Below are 19,972 nucleotides of genomic sequence, written 5' to 3'. Positions count from 1 at the left end.
ACTGTGTCTATTGGGCCATGTGGCACACTGTGTCTATTGGGCCATGTGGCACACTGTGTCTATTGGGCCATGTGGCACACTGTGTCTATTGGGCCATGTGGCACACTGTGTCTATTGGGCCATGTGGCACACTGTGTCTATTGGGCTTCGGACACAAGACCCTTCAGGAAAACACCACTGGCGCTTTTTCTTAAGCATGGACTGTGTCTTTTTTACTTTACGGTTTTCACTGACATTTTTTGCGGCAAATTCATTAAAATGGTGCATGACAGCATGAGAGTTGTGCAAAGCTCTAAATTGTCTTGTGTCTTTAACGCGTGTTTCACCCTATTAGTGGGGAAAAGTCGCAAGTTTTGTTAAATGATGCAATATTGTGCCAAAATAATTGGTGCACGGAAACTTCACTCCAACAGGACTGAAGTAGAGTAAAGGCCGCTTTACACGCTGCGACATTGCTCAAGCGATCTCGTTGGGGTCATGGAATTGGTGACGCACATCCGGTCGCTTTAGCGATGCTGTTGCGTGTGACACTTATGAGCGATTTTGGATTGTTGCAAAAACGTGCAAAAATCGCTCATCAGTGACATGGGGGTCCATTCTCGAATATTGTTGCTGCAGCAGTAACGAAGTTGCTCCTCGTTCCTGCGGCAGCACACATCGGTACGTGTGACACCGCAGGAACGAGGAAGCTCTCCTTACCTGCCTCCCGGCCACAATGCGGAAGGAAGAAGGTGGGTGGGATGTTACGTCCCGCTCATCTCCGCCCCTCCGCTTCCATTGGGCGGCCACTCAGTGACGCTGCTGTGACGTCGCTGTGATGCTGAACGACCCGCCCCCTTAGAAAGGAGGCGGTTCGCCGGTCACAGCGACGTCGCAGGGCAGGTAAGTAGTGTGACGGGTCTGGGCGATGTTATGCGCCACGGGCAGCGATTTGCCCATGTCGCACAACCGATGGGGGCGGGTACCCACACTAGCGATATCGGTCATGATATCGCAGCATGTAAAGCGACCTTTACTCAACATGTTGAGACCTTTTCAATAGTCACATTTCATGACTGTAAAAAACACATGGACGAGCCACACTGACGTAAAAATCTGAAAAGTAACTAAAACCGCAAAATACAACTTGAAAAAAAACGCAAGTCGTTTGATGAATTGGTCTGAAAACAAAAACTAAGTGGGAGGAATTCCCAGAAAAAAAAAAAATAGTGGAAATACAACTGAAGGCTGCAGCTAATTGGCTGCATCAGTCACATGACAGTATATCAGGGCACACACAGGGTATAGGTAGGAGGAATGGCGCTGCTCTGCAAAGTGAGTATACTGTAGATTTTTATTATTATTTCATGAAGCATTCTTGTGCAAATTATAAGGGGCTTACCACACAACCCCTTAAAGGGAATCTGTCAGCTGCTTTTTGCTCCTCCACCTGGGAGCATCATAACGTAGGGGCAGAGATCCTGATTCCAGTGATGTGTCACTGAACTGTTTGCTGTCATTTTGATAAAATCAATGTTTTCTCTGCTGCAGATCTAGCAGTTATACAGAACGCATGAATATGCTGGACTACCTGGCAGCATGCCAAGTAGTGCTCTAATGATAATCTCCTGTTGATTAAAGTTATTTTAGCACAACTACACAAAGCAGCCCAGTAAGTGACACATCGCTGGAATCAGGGTCTGTACCCCTAAGTTGTGCTGTTCCCAGATTAGGTGTTAAAAACCTTTGGAGGGGTGCCACATCTTAAAAGTGTGGTGATCGTTCTCAGCGTGCCTTAAGTTTTACATTGCATATAAATTCTGGTGATACCCAACGCCAACAATCACGTAAACCATATATAATGGCTACATCTCTACTGAGCCGCAGCAGATGGTGATGTGGCTGACTTCACACAAACCTAGAACCGAGCACTGAGACAGAAAACAAAACCAGAAATCAATTACCTACCACCACCCAGTGACCCAAATGCTACAAAGTGTCGTTATGTAACATGAATAACCAGACTGTCATATCCTCATAACTGCAGGCATCTCCTACCGTCACCACGTCAGTTATGACAGCTCTGAGGGCTGCGTGTACTTCACCGGCTGCGATTCACTTCCTGCCACAGCCCCGCACAGTACTGACAGGTTAGACATAACATCACCCATCCGAGGGCCAAAACTGCTGAATCAGCTCCCAGTATCACATGGCCACATCGCCCTCACTTTGCTGTAAGAACAGCTTGCAATTATCTTGCAGATTGTTAAAGTAAAACGGAAAATAAGAATACAGAGAGATGCACAGACATGTATACTGGATCTTACTATCTAGATGCCAAACTCCAAAGGCGATGTCCTAAAAATGTCAACAAAGTAAAGATTCTGCCATCCACATACTGTAGGTAGCCTGACGACCGGCACACAGACGTGCCATCCACATAGGTAGCCTGACGACCGGCACACAGACGTGCCATCCACATAGAAAGCCTGACGACCGGCACACAGACGTGCCATCCACATAGGAAGCCTGACGACCGGCACACAGACGTGCCATCCACCTAGGAAGCCTGAAGACCGGCACACAGACGTGCCATCCACATAGGAAGCCTGAAGACCGGCACACAGACGTGCCATCCACCTAGGAAGCCTGACGACCGGCACACAGACGTGCCATCCACATAGGAAGCCTGACGACCGGCACACAGACGTGCCATCCACATAGGAAGCCTGACGACCGGCACACAGACGTGCCATCCACATTGGAAGCCTGACGACCGGCACACAGACGTGCCATCCACATAGGAAGCCTGATGACCGGCACACAGACGTGCCATCCACATAGGAAGCCTGATGACCGGCACACAGACGAGAACCGAGGCGCATTACACTTAATCCTCCCACCAGTGGCATAAATGGGCCTTATACATACGTTGTCTATTTGATGCCGATCACAAATGTGAAGGACACCCAAGAACCATCACAGATATAAAGTGCATCCTTATGGCTTAAAGGATACATTGGAAGTTATTCCTGGTGTAAATCTTAAAATGGGTTGTACACATTCAGCAAAGTGGGCTCTAAACTGTAAGATTCCTAAAATAAAGAAGCCAGCAGGTATCTACCCACCCTGGCTCCAGCACCGCTACTCCAGCCTCAGTGTTTTGGTTGTAGCGGTGACATCACATCAGCAGTGACCGTCACTTTTGTTGCTAATCACTGAGCTCTGCGGCCGTGCGGAGGATGACAGCAGGCGACGCTCAGATCAGTGATTGGCTACAGCGGTGACACGTGCTTAAGTAGTGATATCACCCCTACAACCTAAATACTGAAGCAGGAGCAGAGGCGGGAGGGGGAGCACCTGCTGAGTTCTGTTATTGTAGGCATTTTACATAGCTTGGGGCCCACATTCCTAAAAGTGGACAACACCTTTAAAAGGACTCCGTCAGCACTAAATGACTGTTCAAACCAAGTACAGGCGCCCACTGATTCATGGTGTCACCCAACTGTTCAGTCCTCCTTCCCATGTGCTTGTTTTTCCTATATTTGTGCCCTTCTCTAGCTCTAAGAAGCCAGAGTTGTCAATCAAAGAAGAGAGACGGGCAGAGATGGAAGAAAAACAAAGAGGTGGGAAGGAGTAATTAAATGCTCGGCCATGCCATGATGCACGAGCGCTTGTGCTTGGTTTGAACAGTCATTCTGTGCTCACACAGTCCCTTTAACATGTGCATAGGTTGTCATTTACCAGAGAGAAGCCAGAAGTGTGGTCTTTTGGCCACTAAAAGGGCAGGTATGCATCAGTATACTGTTAAACATTATAGAGGAGAGTTCTACAAGCTGAACTTCCTTTTACAAGAGGCCTCCAAAAAAAACATATACAGAATTACTGTTTAAACCAAGCACAAGCGCTCGGGCATCATGGCATGGCCAAGCATTTAAATACTCCTTCCCACCTCTTTGTTTTTCTTCCATCTCTGCCCATCTCTATTCTTTGATTGACAGCTCTGGCTTCATAGAGCTAGAGAAGGGTACAAATATAGGAAAAACAAGCACGTGGGAAGGAGGACTGAACAGTTGGATGTCGCCATGAATCAGGGGGCACCTTTTGTTGTCCAGTTTTGCACCTGCTTCCTTTGATGGGTTGATCCATTTATACTGTGGCACTGTGAAGTGGATTCCTCCTGAGAGTATGCGCCCAACCACGGCCATAAACGCAGTATGTACTCAGCCTAAAGACTGCTGTGCTGACTAGTTACACTTCAGAAGGAAGATTCCTGAAGATTTTATGGTTGTAAACTCCACCACAATGTCACATGGGAATTAATTATATGGGTAAAATGTGGCAAATGTTGCTGCAGAAATTTTTGCAGCTATAAATATATTCATCTTAGGCCCCATTTAGAAATCAATGAGTTATGCACGGGTCCAGGGTGTTTTTCACACATAGAACATGTAGCCATTATAGTCTATGGGGCATGTTGACATTTCGGGGTGGGGGGGTTGTAGAAGATGTACCTGAAAAACAAATCATGGTGGGATGTCCATTTTTATTCATTTCAGGGGTCAAAATTTCCCAAACAATCATGGACAGCATATAGATGTCATCTGTGCACTAATCTAATGCTGTCCATTATTAACAGCTTCTCCTCTCCATTGCAGTTTTTTGGGGGTTTTTTTTTTTGTTTCTTTTTTTTTAAAAAAAATCAAAGATGCAGAAATTTATTTCAGACATTTCTGCACCAAATCTGCATCTTCTAGCAGAAAACAGACCGAAACTGCATCAAACACACATATGTTTCACTGATGAAACACCGATGGTCAAAATTGGCACACTGATAAAAATTGGACTTAAGGGCGCTGATGAACAACGGTCCATGTTTTTTTAGAGGGATGGCACGTGAGTGCATGGATTTCTGAAAGCCCCATTCAGATGAATAGATCAAATACAGAAATGGTAGCAACATATTGGCTGCATGTAAATATACCCTAGCTCCTGATTAAATATAATTCAAGGCTAATAGTCATCCTAAGAAAATAGGCTCATTGCCTTGCCACAGAACAAGCATCCAACACGTGCCTTGAGATGGGAAAAAATGGGCCCATTTCTGCAGCCCCAAAATGCTGCTTTTTGACAGTTTGCTAATCATTTTTTGCACGACATACGTTTTTCTTCTGAATGTCCATGTATCATAAAGGGAATTGGTGACTATGTTTATGTTGTCCTATCATAGGCCGGAGTAAAGTAGTGACAGGGAACCAGAATCCAGAGGAGTTACCACTTGCTTTTTTCTAGCGTCTTTCCATAAAGAAACGCCTCTTGATGAATTTGGAGTATCTAACTCCTCTTTCATCCAGAGTGGCCTGCAAAACACCGGTCTGGATAAATAAAGGGAAGAAGACTTTTGGAAGGGAAAAAAAAAAAAAGACCTATTGATCATATGCTGCACAATTTATACATGTATATAAAGCTTTCTGATACCCAGTAAAAACAAATGAAAAACTATTAAAGAATAAAATCGTTAAAAATGTTAAGATACAAATTGATCTTCATTTTTTATTATTATTTTTTTTGATCAGTTGAATACCTCCTTTACATGTAGACTTACACCTTAGTGGAGCTCAGATACACAGGCAGCACGGTGGCTCAGTGGTTAGCACTGCAGTCTTGGAGCGCTGGGGTCCTGGGTTCGAATCCCACCAACTGCAAGGAGTTTGTATGTTCTCCCCGTGTTTGTGTGGGTTTCCTCCCACACTCCAAAAAAAAAAAAAAAAAACATACAGATAGGGAATTTAGATTGTGAGCCCCAATGGGGACAGTGCTCCTGATGTATGTAAAGCGCTGCGGAATATGTTAGCGCTATATAAAAATAAAGATTTTATTTATACACGGCTGAGTGGCTACTACCCTGCCTTGGACTGACGCTTATAACACCCGTTTAGTGACAGACAAGCTCGCATAAAAGTAAAAACAAAAAATTGCATAAATGTCTGCAGTATGTGTATCGATGTCTACGAGCCTACACTATGCCTCAGAATTTATTCTAGAGAGAATACACATGCCTATGGTACCACACTCCACCATAGTATTTAACTTTACAACTCTAATTATATATACTTGTCACTATTTAATATCAAAGCAGCAAATGGAAACAACACATGGAGAAATGTATCCGATTGTTGGCTGCGGAGATGAGCCACACTCCAAGAGTGTAAAGGACTCAATGTGACCCATATGAAATTATATCAGAAAACATTGAACTGTAGCCTTTAACCCTACAGGTGTTGGGAAACCATAAATCCCAGAATGCAGTACAGCAGCCCAAGCATTCTGGGAGTTGTAGTTTTCCGGCAGCTGAGAGGCACAGGTTGCAGGTCACTAAGGCTGCTTTCACACATCCGGCTTGAGCACTGCGGCTCAATCCGGCTGTGCAAGCTATGCAACGGATGCGGTGAAAACACAGCATCCTTTGCATAAGTTTTTCCCATGCGGCCCGTCCGTTTTTTGCCGCTTGCGGCATGCTACTGAGCATGCGCAGTGGCAAAAACCGCATGCGGCGGCCGGATGCGGTTTTTGACGCATCGCGCCGCATCCGGCCGCCATAGGCATGCATTGAAAAATGTGCCGCGTCGGCCGGATGCGGCGCGATGCGGTTTTTTTGCCGCACGAAAAAACGTGCCAGGCAACGTTCCATCCGGCCGCCGCATCGGCTAAATCTGCCGCATGCGGCAAAAAACGGATGGAACGCAAGGCCATGCGGCACAATGCGGCACTAATTAAAGTCTATGCAGGAAAAACGCAACCGGCAGCAAAAAAAAAAACGGTTGCGATTTTCCTGCAAAGTGCCGGATTGTGCCGCATTGCAGAAACCGGAGGTGTGAAAGCAGCCTAATTTACAAGATCAGACATATGAGGGAGTGAACACTGTACCTATACTGGGAAGACATCACTTCTCCATCTGTCACCAGGACAGGTGCAGTCTTCAGTTAAGGGCCCGTCACATATCCATGATTCCGGTATGTATGACGTCCAAATTCATATGTACCGGAGACAAGGACATATGTAGACCCATAAAAATAAATGGGCTTGCACACACATCCCTGTTTTCTCACGGACATGTGTCTGTGTGGAGCACACACACATGTCCGTTTATCTCCGGCAGCACAGATGTCACACTCACTGCTGTGATCCGTGTGACATGTACCGGAGAAAACACGTGTCTTTGAAATACAATGATTTTCTATATTCACCTGTCTCCAGCGCTGCTGTCACGTGCTTCCGGGCCTGCTCATTAGGCAGGCGTCACACTTGCGATTGACTTGCACGAGTGCAATGCGAGAAAATCTCACATTGCACTCGGACCAATGTTAATCAATGAGGCAGCACAAATCTGCTTTTTTTTTCTCAGTCCAAATAAGACTGAGAAAAAAAAACGCAGCATGCTGCAATTTCTAGAGTTTCTCGTGAGAGACTCTCCAATGCAAGTCTATGGGTGAGAGAAAAAAAAAAGGATGTCACACGGACGGCACATGGACCATCCTAGTAACATCCGTTTTTCTCAATACAATTATATCATGTAGCAGAGAACACTGTAAATGCTCCTGCACATGACTGTAAATGAGTAACAGCTGCTGAGGAAAAAAGCAGATCGCATACTGACAGAGCACTGACAGAGCACTGACAGAGCACTGACAGAGCACTGACAGAGCACTGACAGAGCACTGACAGAGCACTGACAGAGCACTGACAGAGCACTGACAGAGCACTGACAGAGCACTGACAGAGCACTGACAGAGCACTGACAGAGCACTGACAGAACACTGACAGAACACTGACAGAACACTGACAGAACACTGACAGAACACTGACAGAACACTGACAGAACACTGACAGAGCACTGACAGAGCACTGACAGAGCACTGACAGAACACTGACAGAACACTGATGAAAAGTGAGAAAAAATCGTCCCACTCTCCGGCATGAGAGTCGGACCGATTTTTCAATCGCAAGTGTGACGCCGGCCTTATGCTCATTTTCATATTCACTGCATCGCGGACCAGGAAGTAAGAGCAGCACCAGAGACCGCAGCGCTGGCGACAGGGACTATAGAAGTTCATGCTGCCCGTGTGCTATCAGATAGCACACTGACAGCACATGCTGAACACACACACAATACATATGCACCCACACAACGGACTGTGAAAAACATGCGTTTTTATCACGGACGTGTGACTGGGGACTTAAAAGAAAGTCTGTCAGCACAGAAAGACTGCTCAAACCAAGTACAGGCGCATCATGGCGAGAACAGCCAATACACCGTCCCACCTGCCTGTTTTTCTGTAAACTCCACCTTTCTCTGGTTCTTTGATGCCAGAGCTGTCAAACAAAAAAATAAAGAGGATTGAGATAGAGGGAAAACCAGCATGTGGGAAGGTGTACTTAAATGTTTAGTCATGATGCACAAGCGCCGGTGTAGGGGGACGCCGCCAGGAGTCACAAGGTGCCCGTGTAGGGGACGACGCCGGGAGTCACAAGGTGCCCGTGTAGGGGACGACGCCGGGAGTCACAAGGTGCCCGTGTAGGGGACGACGCCGGGAGTCACAAGGTGCCCGTGTAGGGGACGACGCCGGGAGTCACAAGGTGCCCGTGTAGGGGACGACGCCGGGAGTCACAAGGTGCCCGTGTAGGGGACGACGCCGGGAGTCACAAGGTGCCCGTGTAGGGGACGACGCCGGGAGTCACAAGGTGCCCGTGTAGGGGACGACGCCGGGAGTCACAAGGTGCCCGTGTAGGGGACGACGCCGGGAGTCACAAGGTGCCCGTGTAGGGGACGACGCCGGGAGTCACAAGGTGCCCGTGTAGGGGACGACGCCGGGAGTCACAAGGTGCCCGTGTAGGGGACGACGCCGGGAGTCACAAGGTGCCCGTGTAGGGGACGACGCCGGGAGTCACAAGGTGCCAATGTAGTGTGCCGGTGCCAGGAATTACAATGTGTTGGTGTAGGGTGCCGGTGCCAGGAATTACAATGTGTTGGTGTAGGGTGCCGGTGCCAGGAATTACAATGTGTTGGTGTAGGGTGCCGGTGCCAGGAATTACAAGGTGCCAATGTAGGGTGCCTGTGGCAGGAATTACAAGGTGCCGGTGCCATGTAAACAGACACAATACAGAGCTGTATAACAGAACCAACACTGATCTATATACGTGGTAGACACAGGACGTACAGGCAGGCGCAGGGTGAGACTCACACACTCGGGGACTCATCATCTATACACAGAGCGGGGAGACATAGGTACACACATACTTACACCCTGTGAATGTGGCCGGTAGCGGGGAGCACGGGGTTAAGGGTCACGTGTCTGCACGGGTCCGGTCGCGGCTGCAGGACACACAGGCACACGCACACTTGGCGGAAGGTGCTCGCGGACAGACAAGCACGGAGAGGAGAGGGCGCGCCGGGATGACGTCAGTCGCTCGGCAACAACTAGTGCTGTCTCGTCGCAGGGTGAAGTGACGTCATCTACGAGAGCCGGAAGCGGAGGCTGGAGTGACGGAGGCTTGTGGTGCGTTGTTGTGAGTGTGGCGGCGGGAGCAGCGTACGGAGCAGGTGCAGGCCGCCTCTCCGGGACCGCGCCACTCCTGACCTGTGGAAACACCGGGGTTTAAAGGGATTTTTACTTTTTTTAATTAGTCATTGGAAATTGATTCTTACGAGCCGGTTTAGCCGCCAGTGCAGTGATGTGTGGAGCCTCCTGCTATCTGCCAGCAGCCACAGCGCTTCTATTGGATTAGCCAGCTTCGTGTGACATTATGTGTGCTGTATGCTGCAATGATGACATAACGTGTGCTTTATGCCGCAATGATGACATCAAGTGTTTTATACCCCCAGTTGATGACATTACGTGCTGTATGCTGCAATGGTGAGATCACGTGTGCTCTATGCCAGATAATGACATCACACGTGCTTTTATGCCGCGATGATAATATATAATAAGTTTTATTTCTATAGCGCCAACATATTCCGCAGCGCTTTACAATTCAGAGGGGACATGTACAGACAATATGAGACAATACAAAATAACAAAATTCAGATACCAGGAGGAGTGAGGGCCCTGCTCGTAAGCTTACAGTCTATGAGGAAATAGGGGAGGCACAAAAGGTGAATGGGGGGGAGAAAAGCTTGTTATATATGGTCCAGCCATCGATTTAATAGGGTATTCAAAACCAGCTGTATGAACCCGTCATCGGCTAGAATTTATACAGGTACAGGGGACAAGAAATGGAAGTAGATTTTTAGGAAGGGCAGAAAGGGACTAGATTAGATCAGGGCAGTGAGGTGATAGGCTAGTCTAAAGAAATGCGTTTTTAGGGCCCGCTTAAAGGTGTGGATGTTGGGAATTAATCGGATTGCTCTTGGTAACGTGTTCAAGAGCATAGGCGCAGCTCGTGAGAAATCTTGAAGACGGGAGTGGGAGGTTCGAATTGTTGAGGATGTCAGTCTTAAGCCCGCTTTACACACTACAATATATCTTACGATGTGTCGGCGGGGTCACGTCGTAAGTGACGCACATCCGGCATTGTAAGTTACATTGTAGCATGTAACAGCTACGTGCGATTGAATGGTAAAATGTTCATCACATGCACGTCGTTCATTTCCTAAAAATTGAACATCAGGTTGTTCATCGTACCGGGGGTAGCACACATCGCAGTGTGTGACACCCCGGGAACGATGAACAGATCTTACCTGCTCCCGCCGGCAATGCGGAAGGAAGAAGGTGGGCGGGATGTTTACGTCCTGCTCATCTCCGCCCCTCCGCTTCTATTGGCTGGCTGCCGCATGACGTCGATGTGACGCCGAACGTCCCTCCCACTCCAGGAAGTGGATGTTCACCGCCCACATCGAGGTCGTATGGAAGGGTAAGTATGTGTGACGGGGGTTAATCGTTTGTGCGAGACGGTCAACAAATTGAACGTGCCGCACATACGATGGGGGCGGGTACGATCGCATACAATATCGTATGCTGGATCGTATGGTGTAAAGCAGGCTTTAGGTCATTAGCAGAGTGGAGGGCACGGGTGGGGTGATAGACAGAAATGAGGGAGGAGATGTAGGGTGGTGCAGAACCATGGAGAGCTTTGTGAATGAGAGTGATAAGTTTATGTTGGATTCTGTAGCGGATGGGCAACCAGTGCAATGACTGGCAAAGAGCAGAGGCATCAGTGAAGCAGTTGCAGAGGAAAATGATCCTGGCTGCGGCATTCAGAATGGATTGGAGAGGGGAGAGTTTAGTAACAGGGAGATCAATTAGTAAAGAATTACAATAATCCAGGTGAGAATGAATGAGAGCGACAGTAAGAGTTTTTGCAGAGTCAACGGTAAGAAAAGGTCGAATTCTCGAGATGTTTTTGAGGTGGAATTGACAAGAACAAGCAAGTGAACGAATGGGAGTGAAGGAGAGATCGGAGTCAAATGACATCGCGCGTGCTTTTATGCCGCGATGATGACATCATGCCAGATTGGCTGATCCACAGAACTGCGGATGCTGTCCAGTAAGAGGGTTATCAGGATCCCATCCAGCGGTCACAGATCACTGACCCGGCTGCTGTCCGTGTCCTGTGAATCCATTCACAACAACCCCAATCAGTACATGTGTCTGAGTCAGTGTGATGAGTTGTTGCAGTTTCCATCCTGTATTGTTTTACGAGCTCTACAACATCTTATACTGATGGCTTTTTTCTCTTTCAGGGACCCTCCTGTCTGAGTACCATATTCTCCGCCGGCATTTCTCAGTCTTCTGTTCTTTTTATTTTTTCTTATATTATTTAATTACATCTTTCTGGACAATGATAGGATTCCTTTGGTCCAGGCTTTGTGGATTAGACAGCCCAGATCGTCTCAGACTGGCAGAATGCACACGAAGAGTGCTTAGCTTGGACTTAAATAAAGACCGAAACGTGGAACTAATGCATGAAAATGGAGTTAACACTCTAGATATTGAGCCGGTGGAAGGACGATATATGCTGTCCGGTGGTGCTGATGGCATCATTGTTGTTTACGACCTTGAAAGTTCGAGTCAGATGCCCTCCTATACATGTAAAGCGCTGTGTAAAGTGGGCAAAGGCCATCCTGATGTTCACAAGTTCAGCGTGGAGACAGTTCAGTGGTACCCACATGACACTGGCATGTTTACATCAAGTTCATTCGACAAGACCCTAAAGATATGGGACACAAATTCCTTACAACTAGCAGAAATCTTTCAGTTTGATGGGAATGTCTATAGCCACCACATGTCTCCATTGGCGACAAAGCATAGTCTAATAGCAGTCGGGACCAAAAATCCCAAAGTGCAACTCTGTGACTTGAAATCTGGCTCCAATACCCACATATTACAGGGACATAGAGGGGAAGTCCTGTCTGTCTGCTGGTCCCCAAGATATGATAATATCTTAGCTACCGCAAGTTCTGACAGCAAAGTTAAACTGTGGGATATTCGCAAGGCAACTGGCTGCCTTATAACATTGGACCAACACAATGGAGAAAAGTCTAAAGCTTCATCAGAAGCCACCAACACTGCCCACAATGGAAGAGTGAATGGGCTGTGCTTTACAAGTGATGGTCTCCATCTCCTGACTGTCGGCACAGATGACCGGATGCGGCTCTGGAACAGCGCTACAGGGGAAAACACTTTGGTCAATTATGGCAAAGTGTCAAATGCCAGTAGAAAAGGCGTCAAGTTTACAGTGTCATTGGGCTGTAGCCCAGAGTTTGTGTTTGTTCCATATAACAGTACAATTGTTGTATATACCATCCTCTCTGGGGAAAAGATAAGTGTCCTGCGGGGGCATTATAACAACGTGAACTGCTGTGTGTTTCAGCCTCACTTCCAAGAGCTTTACAGTGGCAGCAATGATTGTAATGTTTTAGCATGGATTCCAGCAGTACGGGAACCACTGCCCGATGATGAGAGTAAAACATTAAGGTCTCAGGAACATCTCCATCCTGCCTTCCAGGATGCCTGGAGCAGTAGCGATGAGGATGGGTGAAGCAATCCCTTAGACTAGTTTCACACATCCGTCTTTTCGCCGGATTGGTCGATTTCGGCGCACTCCAGCTCAGTGTATACAGTACAATGGCAGCGCGACAACTTCCGGGTCACGTGCTCCGGTCACATGACATGTGACGGGAGCTTGTTGCGCTGCCATTGTACTGTATACACTGAGCTGGATCCGCCAATCCGACAAAAGACAGATGTGTGAAACTAGCCTTATAGGACAATAAAAGTGGAAAAATGTTTTATTGTGAAAATTATTAAAATAAATTATTATTTATGTCAGTAGTAGAAAAATTAAAGATCACACTGGCAGTACCACCGGCACTAGCCCTAAACGTTCTTTATGTGCTTCTATAAAATGAGGTGCATTTTTTCCAAATAAGCTGACAAATGCCCATCAATCAGTGATTACCTGTAGGACAAGCTTCTGGCTTATTTCTCAAGTACCATCAAGAGGAACAAGGGAGGAGAGAGAATCCAGCACCGATGTAGTAAAAATATTTTCTTTATTTAAAATTCATAAAATGAAAAATCTGACCAAATGCAGAGTAAAATACGCTTAACGCGTTTCAGAGAAGAACAGACTCCTTATTCATAAGCAATATAATCAGAATGAGTAGCCACGGTGATATATATACCTATACGCCCCTCATCTGAGCCGGATCTATATACATAATCCACAAAATAGTGCTTAGTTTATATACAACAAAAAACAATACAAGAGTAATAAAAATACAAACCTGCAGGAATATAAAAACAATGTTAGATAAACCACATTTTCATTGTAATATATACGCAATAGGTCATAGCTATTTGGTTTATCTAACATTTTTTTTATATTTATGTTTGTATTTTATTACTCTTGTAATGTATTGTTTTTTGTTGTATATAAAGTAAGCACTATTTTGTGGATTATGTACTGTATTTTTCGGACCATAAGACGCACTTTTTTCCCCCCAAATGTTGGGGGTGCGTCTTATGGTCTGACTGTGGCTGCGGGGAATGAGGTGCTGCAGTGGAGCGGGTCACTGGGGGCACGAGCAGGCTGTAGCAGCGCCTGCTGTGACCACGTGGGCCCGCTCATTACATATGCACGCCCATCCTACCGCCCATTTCTCAGCGCAGAAGCCGGCACTGACAGGTGGGCGGGAGGACGAGCAGGGACGCGCGCATAGTAAACAGCCGGGCCGCATGATCACCCCTGGCAACTACAGACTGGAGTGATCATGTGCGGCTGTATTCACTGCCCCCCGCGCGTCATCATCAGCGCGGGGTGCAGTGAATCGGTGTACTCACCTGTCCCCATGTGTAGAGCCGCATGTCTTCCTGTCTGTGCTGTTCAGCTGATCGGCACAGGCAGGAAGACATCGCGTGCTGCAGGGGAACGGACACACACACGCACACGTCAGTGGTGCAGAGAGGAAGATGATCGGCTGCAGGGAGTGAGGAACAGGTGAGTATAAACGTTTGGTTTTTTTTCTCTGTGCTATAGGATACAGGCCATATACCAGGGCAGGATGGATGGGGGGTATTTGAGCAGGATGGGAGTATATGAGCAGGATGGATGGGGGTATATGAGCAGGATGGATGGGGGGTATATCAATAGGATGGGGAAATATGAGCAGGATGCTGGTATATGAACAGGATGGGGGTTTATAGCAGGATCATATACAAGGCAGGAGGATCATTACCAGGATGGGGTACCTTAGTAGAGAATTTGGGGACATTACCCCCATAACAGTGTCGGCAGCAGATCCTCGCCCCATAACAGTGTGTCATGACCACATTTTTTTGCTTAAAGTTTTATTTTCCTATTTTCCTCCTCTAAAACCAGGGTGCGTCTTATAGTCCAGTGCGTCTTATAGTCCGAAAAATACGGTATATAGATCCGGCTCAGATGAGGGGCGTATAGGTATATATGTCACCGTGGCTACTCATTCTGATTATATTGCTTATGAATAAGGAGTCTGTTCTTCTCCGAAACGCGTTAAGCGTATTTTACTCTGCATTTGGTCAGATTTTTCATTTTATGAATTTTGAATAAAGAAAATATTTTTACTACATCGGTGCTGGATTCTCTCTCCTCCCTTGTTCCTCTTGATGGTACTGATTATTCAGCTGTGGAAGCCAAACCAATTGTTCCTTGCACCGGACCAGAGGCTGGAGATACCTGCTCTAAAGTGGTGAGCTGAACATATATTTATTTCTCAAGGAGTCATGCTGCATTTGGTAATGTAGTAACACTATTTAGGTTAATTGGTGACAATTCTATAAGTGGCCACTCTGGTTGATATAAAGAATGTATTGACTATTATTCCAGGAATGTGTCCCTTACTGGGCTGCTTGATGTAGTTTGTCTGATGTAGGTGTACCAGAGTTAAAGGGAATCTGTCACCAGGTTTTTGCTCCTCCATCTAAGAGCAGCAAAATGTAGAGACTGAGACCCTGATTCCAGCGATGTGTCACGTACTGAGCTGTTTGCTATCATTTTGGAAAAAATCAATGTTTTCTCTGCTTTCTTTTTTTTTTTTTTTTTTTTATGCACCGTTATTTGAATGTAGAGAAAGGTTATAACTAGAGCTGATTGGACGGCAAATAATCCGGTACCGGCGGATCACTGCCAGATTTAAAAAAGATTCCGATCTGCTCGGGAATCCGGTACCCATATAAGTCAATGGGGACCGGAATCCGGAGGTTAAAAACGTTTGTGGAGGGGCTAGGAGCGAGCGCGGCATACTCACCGAGGCACTGTCATGGCGGCACACTCCTTCCGGGTCACGCTGTTACCTTCTGGAGCCAACAATTCAATATTCATTGTTTTCCCCGCCCACCGGTGCGTGTTGGTTGCAGTCAGACACGCCCCCACCCTGAGTGGCAGCATGTCAGCTAACTGCAACAAATCACAGGCGCCAGGACGGCCGGTGGGCGGAGAAAGCAGTGCACTGTCTGTCAGTTCACGGTGGTAAACACCAGGCAGCACAGTTATAGCGTGCGGCTGCAGCCCCAGCCGTCGCGCTGTATCTGTGCTGTGTATACAGTGCCCAGAGTCACACGTGCGAGGCTTTGCCGGGTGCTGCCATGGCAGACTCGCATGAACCCCTCGCATGTGTGATTCCAGTGAAAGAAAAAAAAAACAACGTGCGGTTCCCCCTATTTTCATCCCCAGCCAAGATAACGCCGGCCGGGGGCTGGTATATCCTCAGCCCGCAGCTGCCCGGTAGTGCCGCATCTATTAGATGTGACCATACCGGTGTGTGCTACAGGCTCTTCCCGCTGGCGTGATGCGGTGCCAGTCTGGGTAATAGCAGGGGTTAATAACAGCATACAGCTGCTACTAAACCATAGCTTTGTGTGATGGCACAGGCGTCAATCATACCTGTAAGTGACAGTAAATAAACAGACACAGAGAACAATCCTTTATTTGAAATAAAGTACAAAACACACCCTGCTTCACCTCTTTATTAACCCCAAACACCCTGCAGCTCCGACGTAATACACAGGAGAAGTCTCGGACCGCTTCAGCTCTACTACATCTGAATATCACAGAGAGCGTCACGACCAACCGCTCTCTGTGAGCTCCAGAGAATGAATGAGCTGCGCATTGAGCGGTGACATCACTCAGGTCATTTGCGGTCACTGCTGGAAGTTCCCTTGGTCCTTCATCTGTGATCGCAGGTAACCTGACCTCAGGTGGAGGTCACTGAGTTCACAGACCTGCATCTCCAAGCAGAAAAATCCCAGGTTTTTTGCCCAAGAGATGCAGATTTTGTGCTGAAATTTTTATACGATATTCCTGCATCCAATCTACACCTCCTGGCAAAAAATGCGATGTTGTGGCGGAAATTTGCTGCGGTTATTTTTCTGCGATTTTTGCCGCGGTTTTTTGCCAGAAGGTGCACATTTGGTGCTGAAATCGTCTGCACCAGCTTTCAGCAACAAATTTCCACCTGCTGGCAGAATTTCTTTTTTATTATTTTTGGAGGCCAAGGGATGCAAATTTGATGCTGAGATTTTTACACCATATTCCTGCATCCAATCTACACCTCCTGGCAAAAAAACGCGGTGTTTTGACGCAATTTTTTTTCTTTTGGTGCTGATATCGTCTGCACCAGCTTTCAGCACCAAATTTCCAGCTGCTGGCATAATTTTTATTTTTTTTTGACTCCTGTCATAAGTGTGCAGCAGTGGCGGTGATGCGCTGTCAGACTCGTGCAGGTCTGACATCACCCGGCACAGCCTGCTGCTGTCTGAACATGAGCGTGCATGTACCTAGAAACACATGCACGCTCCTGTCAGAAGTGTGCAGCAGTGCCGGTGATGTCAGACTCGCGGGAGTTCCTCACAAGTGTGACTGCGACGTAGAAAAAAAAACGCTTTATTTATATATATATAATATATTTATTTTTAAATACAAAAAAAAAACGACGTGCGGTTCCCCCAATTTTCATCCCCAGCCAAGATAACGCCGGCCGGGGGCTGGTATATCCTCAGCCCGCAGCCGCCCGGTACTGCCGCATCTATTAGATGTGACCATACAGGTGTGCGCTACTGGCTCTTCCCGGTGGCGTGATGCGGTGCCAATCGGGGTAATAGCAGGGGTTAATAGCAGCACACAGCTGCTGCTAAACCCTAGCTTTGTGTGATGGCACAGGCGTCTATTAGATACCTGCATCACACAAACCTGTAGGTGACAGGAAATAAACACAGACACAGAGAACAATCCTTTATTTGAAATAAAGTACAAAACACACCCTGCTTCACCTCTTTATTAAGCCCAAACGCCCTGCAGCTCCGACTTAATCCACAGGAGAAGTCCCGCGGCGACATATCCAGCACTGCTAAATGTCAGAGCGTGCAGCTATAGAGAAGACTGCCCGCTCTGAGTGCAGTCAATTACTGAGCCGCAATAAGCGATGACCGCGGCAGAGACTGTCACAGGCTGGGGGGCTCATCAGCCAGGAACCAATCACAGCTGAGAGGACGGCCGGTGGGGGGGGGGGAAACACGGAAAGCTGTGTGATTGCGTGCACAGCATAGGAAGTGAAAGCGCGACCCGGAAGCAGTATGCCGCCATGACACCGCGTCTCGGTAAGTATGAAACGCTCATTTATTTATTGGGTTTTTTTTTCATTTTTTATTAATTGCCGATTCCAGATCGTGCACCCGCACCCGGGTCTGGCCTGGGGATAGCGCTGAAACCGCGCGGATCCAGACGTTTACAGTCCGGGTCCGCTCAACACTAGTTTTAATGAACTCATGCATATGCTGGACTACCCAGCAGCAGGCCAAGTAGTCCTCTAATGGCAATCTCCTGCTAATTAAACAGTGATTTTATTAAAGCTACACTAAGAAGCTCAGTAAGTGACATATGACTGGAATCAGGATCTCTGTCTCTACATTATGCTGATCTCAGATTAGGTGGCAAAAACCTGGTGACAGATTCCCTTAAGACTTCTGAGCTGTGTATAACCTCGCCCATATGCTGCTACTCAGCGGTGGGGCGGAGTTACACAGATTAGCCTGACTGCTGTGCACATGAGATGTAGTCCTGTAGTGATAATCTACTGCAAATCAATCACTGAGTGTATTGGAACTACAGAAAATAAGCCCAGTAAGTGACACATCACTGGAATCAGGCTTTACATTATGCTCCTCTAAGATTATATAGCAAAAACCTGCTGAGAGATTCCTTTTAAAAAGGTTGAGAAGGAATTCTGTATTGCTGGATCTGACAGACAAGAAGACATTACACAGCATTCAGGGCAGTGCAGTTTGAAAGCTTAAAGGGGTTTTGCCACAAATAAAATACATTTTAAACAATAGGATCTTGTAATAATAAGTTCCACAGTTTGATATATTAAAAAAAATATTTCTGTCCTTAGATTTTATAAATGCTGCCCTGCTATGTACTGTGTAATGACTGTCTTACAGCAAATACCACAATTCCTGGCTAGGGGACGAAGAATACGTGTTAAAGCAAGCGGCTTAGCAGTGGCTTGTAAATGTTTCTTTCTGTGAGGTAAAACATTTCCCTGCCTGTGTTTGTTTCTGCCGTGTCTCCAGTCTCCTGAGTTTAGTGTGTTAGGAGCTCCCACTGAGCTTATATGTCACTGACTTGATTTTGATGAGCTCCGAGTGCTGGAGATGCGACAAACACACTCTTATGATAAAATGTTTTACCTCTCAGAAACCAGCAGTTTGTCGTTGTAATGGCTATATACTCTTTATTGCTCCCTCCCAACCCTAGAGCTGTGGTATGATCAGACCATTACACAGTACACAGCAGAGGCACATATATATATGAATATCTCAGCACAGGAACTTTTTTTTAACACATCCAATTGTGGAACTTATTATTCTTCCAAGATCTGTTTATTAAAATGGCCTTTGTTCTTTGGATAACCTTATTAATGATTGTGCATTAATTAGCATAGGATCACACCATAATACTAGGCAGCTTATTATTGCGTTGACAAATTTGCTTCCCAATGCACAGTGGTGACTCCACACCCAATGTCAGATTAGGCGTGTGAGTGTACCTGAACAACTCCTTTAAGAGGCTTTTGAAAATAGGGCACTTGTCATTTTTTATGGAGGAGCAGGACTGCAGCCACTCTGTATTGCACTGTGCACAGGTATGTATCACTATCAGTGACACGCGGCTCGCTCCCTGCTGCACCATATTGTCACCTTTTATTATTTACTGATTTGATTTAATGAGTTCAGAATAACAAATCTGCCCAAAGCCTTCACAGTTTCACGTATTCTGCATGTATTATTTTCTTTTTTTGAACAAAAAATTCACTGAGTCTAAGAACACATCACCATTACTGTACATGCAAATTAACGTTGCGATATCTGGTACCTCTGTTTTTGTTTTTTTTTGTTTGCCTTATTTTATTTTCTTAACAAAAGCTGAAACCTGAGCCAATCTACAGCCCAATCCC

The 19,972-nt window shown here is 46.6% G+C and overlaps 2 protein-coding genes across 3 annotated transcripts in view; one reads left to right on the top strand and one right to left on the bottom strand.

Moving 5' to 3' along the window:
- FBXW7 (F-box and WD repeat domain containing 7) overlaps nt 1-9,401 on the bottom strand; it is a 237,503-nt gene extending 228,102 nt beyond the window's left edge. The window contains exon 1 of the mRNA XM_075347838.1: nt 9,282-9,401. The gene's annotated coding sequence lies outside the window, so the exon portion shown is untranslated. The remainder of the gene's footprint in view (nt 1-9,281) is intronic.
- Nucleotides 9,402-9,431: 30 nt separating this feature from the next.
- On the top strand, nt 9,432-13,366 carry ERCC8 (ERCC excision repair 8, CSA ubiquitin ligase complex subunit). 2 transcript variants are annotated; one of them, XM_075347869.1, is made up of 2 exons: nt 9,432-9,536; nt 11,720-13,366. In XM_075347869.1, the coding sequence occupies exon 2, from the start codon at nt 11,818-11,820 to the stop codon at nt 13,015-13,017; it is 1,200 nt and encodes a 399-aa protein (XP_075203984.1). In that variant the 5' UTR covers nt 9,432-9,536; nt 11,720-11,817; the 3' UTR covers nt 13,018-13,366. The 2 variants fall into 2 exon arrangements, with proteins under 2 accessions (XP_075203984.1, XP_075203982.1); XM_075347867.1 differs by lacking the exon at nt 9,432-9,536 and adding an exon at nt 9,543-9,893.
- Nucleotides 13,367-19,972: the final 6,606 nt, after the last annotated feature.

The sequence above is a fragment of the Anomaloglossus baeobatrachus genome, chromosome 1, assembly GCF_048569485.1.
Source record: "Anomaloglossus baeobatrachus isolate aAnoBae1 chromosome 1, aAnoBae1.hap1, whole genome shotgun sequence".
Classification (NCBI taxonomy): Eukaryota; Metazoa; Chordata; class Amphibia; order Anura; family Aromobatidae; genus Anomaloglossus; species Anomaloglossus baeobatrachus.
Note: the sequence above shows the minus strand (reverse complement) of the source record. Positions and strands in the feature narration are given on the sequence as shown.

Excerpts from the sequence above, each read along its gene's own strand:
- ERCC8 (XM_075347867.1), top strand. The coding sequence starts at position 9,833 with ATGATGACATCAAGTGTTTTATACCCCCAGTTGATGACATTACGTGCT. Across the intron at positions 9,894-11,719 it reads ACGTGCTGTATGCTGCAATG|GGACCCTCCTGTCTGAGTAC; the intron begins GTGAGATCACGT and ends TTTCTCTTTCAG.